Below are 10,788 nucleotides of genomic sequence, written 5' to 3'. Positions count from 1 at the left end.
TACAAATAGCAGCAGAAGCTAACTAAAATGGCCAACAGAGTAGAGAACAGACCGGACCAAAACAAATCACACCGTGTTAAAGGCAAGCGAATAGAAGTGGGTCTTCAAGCGAGACTTAAAGACTGAGAGTGTGGGAGCCTGCCGGACACTCAGTGGCAACTCATTCCACAGTCGTGGACCTGCAACAGAGAAAGCCCTGTCACCTCTGAGCTTTCGACGTTTTTCTGGGACTGAGAGAAGCATCTGGTCTGCTGACCTCAGAGAGCGCGGTGGGGACATATGGCTGCAGAAGATCAGTGAGATAGGATGGGGCGGAACTGTTCAGTGATTTAAAAACATACATGAGAATTTTGAATTGGATCCGAAGGTGAATGGGTAGCCAGTGCAGGGAGGCCAAAACTGGCGTGATATGCTCTCTATAGCCTGTACCAGTTAAAAATCGGGCTGCAGCATTTTGGACCAGTTGTAGACGAGCAATGGAGGACTGACTGATTCCAAACAGAAGTGAATTGCAGTAATCAAGCGTAGATGTTATGAAGGCGTGGATCACTGTCTCAAGGTTCTTTTTGGAGAGTATAGGCTTCAGCTTAGACAGCCGTCTCAGCTGAAAAAAACAGGATTTGACCATCATGTTTACGTGACTGTTGAGTTTTAAGGACGGGTCCATTATCACCCCCAGATTAGTGACCTTTTGTTTCTCTAGCGGGGCTAGAGAGAAAAGGTCAATGTCATGGTTCATGAGTGAGCCACTGGGATGGAACAGCATGACCTCAGACTTCTTCTCATTGAAGCTTAAGAAGTTTAAAGCCATCCAGTCCCGGATATCAGCCAGGCAGTCAAGAAGAGGCTGAATAGAGCGTGTGCCTCTGTGCCTCAGGGGGAAGTAAATTTGGCAATCATCGGCGTAGAAATGAAAGGGTATGTTGTGTTTGCGGAAGATAGCACCTAGTGGCAGCAGGTATAAAGAAAAGAGAAGGGGACCGAGGATGGACCCCTGCGGTACCCCCCACTGGAGCGCTGTCGATGCCGAACTAAAATCTTTGATATTGACACAGAAGGTTCTGTCAGAGAGGTAGGACCCAAACCATTTAAGGGCTGACCCTGTGATGCCCACCCACTGCTCCAGTCTAGAAATGAGGATCTTGAGGTCGATGGTGTCAAAAGCAGATGTAAGGTTCAAGAGTCAGAGTCAGAGTTTCTTTATTGTCATTCTCACCTCATGTGGTACATGTGGTGGAGCGAAATTATGTACACAAGGTCCCAGTTACATCCAACTGGACAAGCAGCACAGAATCACCTGCGTCTGTGGATATGAAAATGTCATTAAAAACCTTCAGTAGAGCAGTTTCAGTGCTATGGAGAGATTTGAAGCCAGATTGGAATAACTCTAGGATAGCGTGATCCCCCAAAAACTGTTTCAACTGAGACTTCACAATTTTTTCCAGTAGTTTAGAAGTGAATGGGAGTCTGGAGACAGGCCAGAAGTTGGACATGACTGAGGGGTCAAGGTTAGGTTTTTTCAGGAGAGGCTGGACAGCAGCATGTTTGAAAGTCTTTGGCACCACACCTGAGGATAAACTGCTATTCAGAATAGCGAGGATAAAAGGACCCAGGGTAGGAAAAACTTCCTTTAGCAGTCGAGGGGGACCACATCAAAGGGGGAACCAGATGGTTTCATGCTGCACATTACCTGCTCCAGAGAAGACAGAGATGGGCTCAAAGTGGTCAAACACAGCCACACACTGAGATGGGATGGACAGATCATGAGCTGGTGGAGAAATGAGTGCCCGGGTGTTTGCCACTTTTTCTAAAAAGAAATGGAGGAAGTTTTCACACAGCTCAGTTGAGGCTTCCAGAGGTGAAGGCTCACTGAGGTGTAGAACTGAGTTCAGGGTGGAGAAAAGAACTCGGGAGTTGTGGGAGTTGGAGACAATTAAATCAGAGAAGAATTTACATTTGGCAGCTTTAACGGTTTTCTGATAGTGACGCCAACTCTCCCTTAACATTTGAAAAGAAACCTGCAGCCTGTCCTTCCTCCACCTTCGTTCAGCTCTGCGACACTGCTGTCTAACGGCTCGAGTGACGTCATTCAGCCAAGGCTCTGATCTAAGTTTCGTTTTTCTGGTCTTAAGGGGAGCAACACGGTCCAGAACATCTAAACAGGCAGAGTTGAACTGAGAGGTTAGCTCCTCAGTGGTAAGAGACACCAAGAGCTGTTCGATCCTCTCAGAATTAAAACCTTCATTAAAACGAGCAGCAGTGAAACGGTTAATGGAACGCGTACGTGCAGGAACGCACGTCTTAGCAGTAGGACAAGGGGGGGTGAAGTCAAACAATACAGGCATGTGATCTGAAAAAACATGGTCACCGATTTTCAAATTAGAAACAGAGACATCGCGTGTTAAAACGAGGTCCAGAGTGTGACCATGTTCCTGGGTGGGGCCGTTCACCTGCTGAGCTAAGCCAAAAGAGTCCAATAAATCCAGAAAGTCCTTCACTAAGGGCTTCTCCTGACAACACACATGCAAATTAAAGTCACCAATAAACAAAAAGTGAGTGTATCTCTGTGTGATATCAGCCAAAAAGTCAGAGAATTCATTTATGAAGTCCTTAGAACGAGGTGGGCGGTAGACGAGCGCACACAGAACCGTAGGAGAGTGTCCGAGTTCAAAGGCGCTCAGCTCAAAGCTGGCGCGGGACACCGGGATGGACAACTGTTTACAGGCCAAGTTTGCTTTAAAAACTGTTAATAATCCCCCCCCCCCCCCCCCGCGCCGACCTGATGGCCGCGGGGCATTGAAACACAGACTGTCCAGTGGTAGTAATTCCACCAGGGCGCTGGACTCACCATCAGAAATCCAAGATTCTGTGATGAACAGAAAATCCAACTCCTGATCTTTAAAAAAGTCATTGAGGATAAACGTCTTGTTGGAAACAGACCTTGCGTTGATTAAACACATCCTGATAGAGTCCAACACAGGCACAGCCGTGGATGGAGATGTGCGCGCCAGCGGGCGCAGGTTATGAAAAACAGCTCCTCCTGGTCTGCTGGTGCGGCGCACAGGTAAACAACTCCAGGTGTTTCCATGGACTGAGCGCGCGGGCAGCTGGCCAGCAGCCGGGCCCCGGGAGCACCACGGGTCAGAGAGGAGATGATCAGATCCAGAGCGAGTCCTGATAGAATAATCCACACTTTGCCTCAGTTTCACCAAAATCCTTGCACGCTTCCCACAACGTCTGCAACGTTTCCTCCATGGAGAAAGGCCAGGGTCACGCAGAAGGAACGCAGGAATCTCAGATAGGACCGGTGGGGGAGAGTGCTGGCCGCTGTTCAAAAACTCAGCGGGAATTTCAGTAAATGTACAGAGCTCCAAAAGTGCCCGACGATCATACTGAAAATATGACTCGGCACACTGCACCAACCATTGTAAAAATAACAAAAATAAAATACAAGCAGAGAGCGAGAGACGGGCAGCCCTACACACCGGCGCCATCTTGGAAAAATCATGATTTATCATGATTTAAACGTCACGTTGAAATGGGTCACCTCAAAGTACCAGTAAGAGCATTGAAGGGTCCTGGCTGAGTCTTCCAGCAACAATGACCCAAACCACAGCCAGGACAACTAAGGAGTGGCTCCGTAAAAAGAACTTCAAGGTCCTGGGGGGGCCTAACCAGTCTCCAGACCTGACCCTAACAGAAAATCTTTGGAGGGAGCTGAAACTCAATGTTGTCCAGCAACAGGCCTGAAACGTGAAAGATCTGGAGAAGATCTGTGAGGAGGAGTGGGCCAACAGTCCAAACCTGGTCCAGAACTACAGGAAACACCTGACCTCTGTAACTACAGACAGAGGTTTCTGTACCAAACATCAAGTCCTGTTTTTCTATTGTATCAAATAAAAATCAAACAATGTGATTTTCTGGATTATTATTTGGACATTGTGTCTCACAGTTGAACGATAAAAATGACACACCTCTCCATTGTAGGTGGAAGAACTTGCAAAATCAGCAGAATATCAAATACTTATTTCACCCACTGTATATGTTTATATATGCATGTTCATATATATGTGTGTATTTACCAGTATATGTGTATGTACATTAGTATATACACACGTGTGCGTGTGTGTATCATGATTTAAACGTCACGTTGAAATGGGTCACCTCAAAGTACCAGTACTGGTGTCAGGTCCACTGGTACCAGTACTGGTGCCAGGTGTTGGACAGAGTCTTCTGATCCCATTAAACAGCACGTTCATCACGTGACCTGAGAGGCGTCTTTGTGTGTGAGTGTGAAGAGAACACGCCCGGAACACAGGAAGACTGGGATGGAAAGTTGTGGTGAAAGCATGATGTTTGTCTCTGACACGTGCTCCTGCTGTTTCCAGACACCGAGAAGGAGAAGCTGGGTCTGAGAAGTACCGCTGACCTGGGAGGAGGCAGTGACATGGGTCCTTCAGCTGCCCTGACCCCGGCTATATGGGAGAAAACCATTCCCTATGATGGTGAGAGCTTCCACCTGGAGTACATGGAGCTGGAGGAGTTCCTCCTTGAAAACAACATCTCCTCCTCACCTGATGCCTTGAAGGACGAGCTGATTCCTCCTGAGGAGATGAAGGTCAGCAGGTCAGCAGATGTGTCTGCTGTGACCCTCATGCCCATTCAGGAGCTGGATCAGAGTGAGGAGTTGTTGATCGTCACGACGAGCGGCTCTGACGTCACATGTGAAGTCGGTCCAGGTACAAAGCTGCGTCACACGTTACTACAGCGGTGGTTGCACCTCACCATGCTTGTCTGTCTGCTCAGAGGTGGTCGTGTCCAAGCACAGAGCGACGCCCGTCGACCCAGACGACGTAGACGTGGAGGTGAACTACGAGCCCGATCCCACAGACCTGGTCCTGTCGAGCGTTCCCGGGGGTGATCTGTTTGACCCACGCAAACACAGATTCACTGAGGACGAGCTCAGACCTCAACCTATGATCAAGAAGGCCAAGAAGGTGTTTGTCCCCGAGGATCAGAAGGTCAGTGGTTTACACACTGGGTGACTTGCTGACTGTGGATTCATCAGTCAGCCAGAGCTTCCCTCACAGCTTCTGTTTTCAGTCCTGCCTTTGTTTGTGGCACAGAGCCAGTAATATGCCCAGTGCACATTTGTTTTTGTGTCTGTGTGTTGCTTCATCTGGACTGGGCCAGTTATGGGAAACATCTTGTTTACGAAGGAGTGTCTGGACATCAGGGGTTTAGTGCAGAGGCTGGGGATCAAAGCCTTACCCTGATGGGAGCATGACCTCTCCAACCCTCCAGCCAACAATGATTTATATCTTTGTCTCTTCTGTGACGGGGGTCAGTTTTAGGGATCATGATATTGGATTTTTGACTGATGTCCGATATGCGGATAAGTTAAAACTTATTTGGCCGATACAGATATTTTAAATATTTGTTCCTTTGTCAGAACATAGCATCTTATTTTGGCTTATTTGCTACAAAAACTGTGCAACAGCTGTAAGATCTGGTGACGTATAACAGCCATATGATCTGCACAGCACTTTAACTTTTATTAAATGAAAAGTGTTAAATGTTGTTCATTAACATTAATCACCTGCGATGCTGTCTCACCTGTGGAGGCTTGTTGCAGGTTCCTATAGCTGCAGTGTGGATCCTCTGCACTCTGTGCATGAAGGACAGACTCTTTCAGTTCAAAGTTTTGTGTATCCATGGTGCTGTGAGACTGATCATGCTAACGGGGCTAACACCACGTCCAAATGTCCAAATGGTAAAACTCACCCAAGTGCTATCAGCTGTTAGCTTCCCAGTGACGCCAGAAATGACGGCTTGTAACTCCAGTAAGGTTACGTTGGAAAAATATCTCAGACTGGGGACCATGTAGAGAACGTAGTCCATAAATCTTCAGAATCCAACATCCTCACCAACGAGAAAAGAAACTTCCACACCGCCGACATTTTGAACTTTCCTGTCCGCCGTGAGATCAGGTAGGTGCACGTGACGTCATCGTGCTGTGCTGGTGCTGCAGACGTCCTCGTCACTGGGTTGTTCTAAACAAAAACATCGTCTTTTATATCGGGGAGTTATTTTGATGGAATGCCTGATGTCCAGGATTTAACCTTAAGCTAATATTGGCCCATAGTGGCACCATGCTGAGAATATTGTGCATCCCTGGTCAGTTTGTAAAGAAACCATGAGATCCTTTGTTCTGTGAAAGTGTTAGGAACCGTTAATATCTGACCCTTTGCAGATGACTCGCTGACCTCACTGTAGAGAAACACTTTGTGAGTAGATGGATGAGCTAATGGCTAGTCTGAAGGGGGACGACTAACGATGGATTCATGTTGCCTTGAAACAGTGACGGTCTTGTTGTTTCATGAAATGCTGTTTTAAAACTTTATAGCTGAAAGTTTGGTCCACAGCTTAACTGATAAAAGTCCAGTAGCTTGTAATGACAAGTTGAGGTGAGGATGATCTGATCTGAGACGAGAACCAGCTTCAGTCGTTTTAAATTGTGCACTGATGGAGGGCTGGCGCGGGCCTTCAGTGTAGAGAAGCCTGCAAACGTTCAGTAACCCTGGAGTCGTGCTGCGTTGAGTGCCTGAACAGTAACATGAGCTTGTTCTGGGTTCCGCTGGACTTCTTGCAGCTCACAGTGACTCAGCAGTCTGGGCTCACACCGACCGCTCGTTTGGTGTACGAGCGCAGCGAGGCGCTCAGCTCCTCGTACTGACACGCTGCTCTCCTTCTTTCAGGATGACAAGTACTGGCAGAGGAGGACAAAGAACAACATCGCTGCCGAACGCTCACGAGCCGCCCGCAGGCTGAAGGAGAACCAGATCACGGTCCGAGCAGCTTTCCTGGAGCGCGAGAACACGGCTCTGAGGTCAGAGGTCGTCGAGTTACGGAAGGAGTGTGGTCGATTCCGGAATGTGGTCAGTCGCTACGAGGCTAAGTTTGGACCTCTGTAAGGACTCTTGAGGGAAACCATTCAGACAGAACCAGCAGCACACAATCGTACTGGTCCACACATCAGATCCACTGTAGTGCCTGGGGTCAGACACACGTTCCCAACAAGACAGGGGCTTTACAGAAAATACAACGGCTGGTTCTAAACATGGAACTTTGAGTTCTGCCATCTTTTCCCGCCTGTGTTCAATATTCAGAACAGGAACTGAAAGAACTGGGTTCAAACTGGGACCGAAGCTCTCGGTGACTTTACCCGCTCAGGCCTACCTCAACCGGGTCAGCCATCTCAGTGGGATTTGCCCAGTTCAATTAGGTTCATAAAATAAACACAATACTTTAAACATGTGGGCGCTACGCCTCACACTTGGGACTTCTCACCTGAAAAAGAACTGTAGCTCCGCCCACACAGAACATGTGGTCTGCACCATGTTTGGATGCAACGTCTGGCTGCCGGATCACACCACAGCCACGCCGTCTGAACGGATTTAATCCAGATGATCTTGTAGTTTTAGTTTGCAGCTGTTTGAATGTTCAGTGACGTTACTGTCATCTGTTCTGTGGTGAAATGTTTCCGGTATAACGAGTCCGTTCATTTAAAACAAATCCAGTAAACTCACTTCTGGCCACGTTGGGATGGGTACTATATTTCTGTAAAATATTTTTGATAAAAGATCTGAAGAACGTGACAATTATTTTCTCAACTGATATAAAGGTTGGCCTTCTGTCAGGTTCTTTCAGTCCTGACCCCCTGATTTCAAAGGTCAGAGTTCATGAAAGGGTCAAAGGTCAAGTTTTAGTTCAAGAACCTTTCTAAGGTCTGAATAAACTCACAAGAACTCAGACGGGAGAAAAACGATTCATACAAATACAGTAGTCCCTCGCTGCTTCACACTTCGTTTATCGCTGACTCGCTCTATCGCGGTTTTTCAAAACAATTCAGTTTATTTCTATATCGCCAAATCACAACAAAGTTGCCTCAGGGACTTTACAGGAACATTCACATAAAAGACAGTAAAGTTCTCTATCTAAGGAATCCAGCAGACAAGTTGAATCTTGGCTTCGTTGCAGTCTCCCATCCTGAGCAAGCACAGTGGAGACAGTGGTCCCTCGCTGCTTCACACTTCGTTTATTGTGGAGTCGCTCTATCAGTCTTTCAAAATAAGAGTGGACATAACACACGATTGGCTGATTGATGGATGAGCCGCACCATCAACATGGACTTTTTATTAAAAAAATTATTTAAAATTATTTAGCACCGTTGTGCAGCCCATATTGCAGGATAAACTTCCTGCTGCAGCTGATCAGCTGTTCTCCGTGCAGAGCGGAGAAGTGGGCGTGGCCAAGAGGGCTTGCAGGTGGCAAAGAGCAGAGGAGGCAGGGAGATGAAATCATGACATGCTGTCTCTTTTAGAGCGTTTAGAGTTTAGAAACATTGTTTAGAATATTGCAAGAGGGTTTAAAACGCCTTTATATATATATATAACAATATATATGTATATATAATTTTCATTAAAAACCTACTACTTACTCTTTGTACTGTTACTCTGTGGTTGTTCACTTATCGCGGGGCTTCAGGGTACGGATCCCCCACGATAAACGAGGGACTGCTGTGTTCGTGTGTCGTCCCGCTCAGGACACAGTCTGATGAATATTGTCTGGGCTTTTCTTTTGTCTTGAGTTTTCAGAAAACCTCCAGCGTTTTGGTGGCGTCAAACTCGCCGTGTTTCCTCGTCTGTAGTTTGTCGTGTGGTGCGTGTGGTGTCTGCAGTTGTGCACAAACCCTGTCCAGAGTACTTCTGAACACGTAGCAGTGACTTCTGAGGGTTGGTCACGTTACCTCCACAGTCCTCGTGCCTGGCTTCACGTGTCGGTGACGTTTTTATGAACCCCCTGAAGTCCTGAGATCTCGGTCTTACGAGCTGTTCTTCACAGAGAAGAACCTTCAGCGTGTCCGTGTGTCTTCTGTCTGAAGCCGTTTCACTTGAGGTTTTCTTCAACAACAACTCAGGTCCTTTGACGAAGGGAAGGACTTTCTTTGTGCTTCCATCTAGAGGCAGTCTGACCTTTGTACGGGTTTTCTTTGGAAAGTCTTTTACCAGCCATGTGGCAGTGTTTCACAGTACAAATACTTTAAACTGGGGGCTCCACAGTTCAGCCTGCGAGCCTTGTTATGATCTCGTTTTGACGTGTTCAGTTTTTTGATGCTCTGTGTCGTCACGCGTCACGTTTGCCTCGTCTTTGGTAAAGGTCAGACGTTACATGTTGATTTTGTTACAACTGCTTTTGTGTGTTCAGTGCTCTTGTGTATATAGAATATAAAATAAAGCCTTTTTATCACAAGTTGTTGTTTTTATTGTCTTGCATCAAATGACTTGATGAGGACGGGAGGACAAAAAGACACTCCCAGTGTCCAAACGTGCAGAAATTAGTTGCAACATTTTGGTCTCTAAACATCCAACAATAAATAACTTATAATTAGCTCTTTCATTTCAAAAGGCTTCAATGATCCACATTTGTACTTGTTCATATTAGGCCCGTTTATTAAAAGTAGACTTGTCCGTTCTCAGGAAGTTGCACTTGAACTGTTCAGTTTTCCTTCACGAGCAGCAGAAATCATCTTTATGCGTGCGCTCGTATTCAAATACTCGTTTTCGTGTCCGTCATGTGGTTGTTAGTGTTTTACGTCCTTTGTGACTTCTCTGTGAATGATCGTGCATTAGGGTCAGTATCACTTCAAAGTGCCTGGGTGTTTGCGCAGTAATCACCCAGTTATCATAAACATATTCCAGAATGATGACATCAGTCATTTTCCTCGTTTAGACCCTTCGTTGAGCTGCTGCCCGTCTTCCTGTCCGTAATCAAACCTTCCATATGAACAAAGCACCACATCAGTTGCGCTGACCAGGTATATTGGCAGCATATTGTATATGAGCACGTGCACAACGTCTCTGCATGTTTTCAAAGGAACCAGATGTGCTCTGAGACAACTTGGCACTTTATACATAAACTGAAGAGATTTTCAGAAATTTCATTAAACGTGATATAAAAGGACAATCTTTATGAAAGTGTTTCGTAATTCAATAAAAATGTACTTTTGCTGCTTTGTCTTTGTCCTTCATAGCTGCAGTTCTCTCAAAGTATCAGAACAGCAAGGCAACACAACTTTTTGTTGTTGTGCACTGAACTTTTGGGTTTTAGATCAGAGACGAGTTCAGAACGGCTCCTTTTATGTCCTGGTATCTACATGTAGATGTGTAGAACAACTCAGGACGTTCCACCGTTCGTATTACACCACAGCGTTGTGAGGTGAGCACAAGTAAAGTTCACGTGAATAATATTAATATTTGGTGTGACTGAAGCTGCGACCCCTCGACATCAAACTGCTGCATGCTTCACTTTTCCGTGTTTTTACTGCAGCTTCTTCACTTGTTTGTTTTGGGGGGTTCTCCCCTCAGTCTCCTCTTCAGGAGGTGAACTAAAGGTCAGGTGACTGACCGGTCCAGTCTAGAACCTTCCACTTGAATCCCCTGATGGTCTTGTCTTGTTGGCAGTGTGCTGTGGGGCGTTATCCTGCTGCAGGATAACATTCCTCCTGAACCGTTGGGAGGCATTTCTCAGACAAAAGGTTTCTGTACACGTTGGAATCCATTCTGCTGCTGTCGTCATCAATAATTATTAATGAGCCTGTTCCAGAAGCAGCCGTGCACGCCCATGACATTACCTCCACCATGCTTCACAGAGCTTGTGTACGCAGTTCCTTTCTTTCTCCACACTTGGGCCTTTCCTTCATTTGATTGTGTTCCAAAACGTTTGCGG

General features: G+C 46.4%; 1 protein-coding gene across 1 annotated transcript; it reads left to right on the top strand.

Annotated features, from left to right (window-relative positions):
• Positions 1–4,388: 4,388 nt before the first annotated feature.
• On the top strand, positions 4,389–7,938 carry tefa (TEF transcription factor, PAR bZIP family member a; the record flags this gene model as incomplete). The annotated part of the gene is given in 3 exon segments (XM_037691486.1): positions 4,389–4,739; positions 4,807–5,021; positions 6,759–7,938. Coding segments are annotated over 3 exon segments (782 nt in total), but the record flags the coding sequence as incomplete, so codon positions are not given.
• Between the last annotated feature and the right edge of the window lie 2,850 nt (positions 7,939–10,788).

The sequence above is a fragment of the Nematolebias whitei genome, chromosome 17 (assembly GCF_014905685.2).
Source record: "Nematolebias whitei isolate Nwh7 chromosome 17, NemWhi1, whole genome shotgun sequence".
Lineage (NCBI taxonomy): Eukaryota > Metazoa > Chordata > Actinopteri > Cyprinodontiformes > Rivulidae > Nematolebias > Nematolebias whitei.
This window is presented reverse-complemented; position numbering and strand designations above follow the sequence as displayed.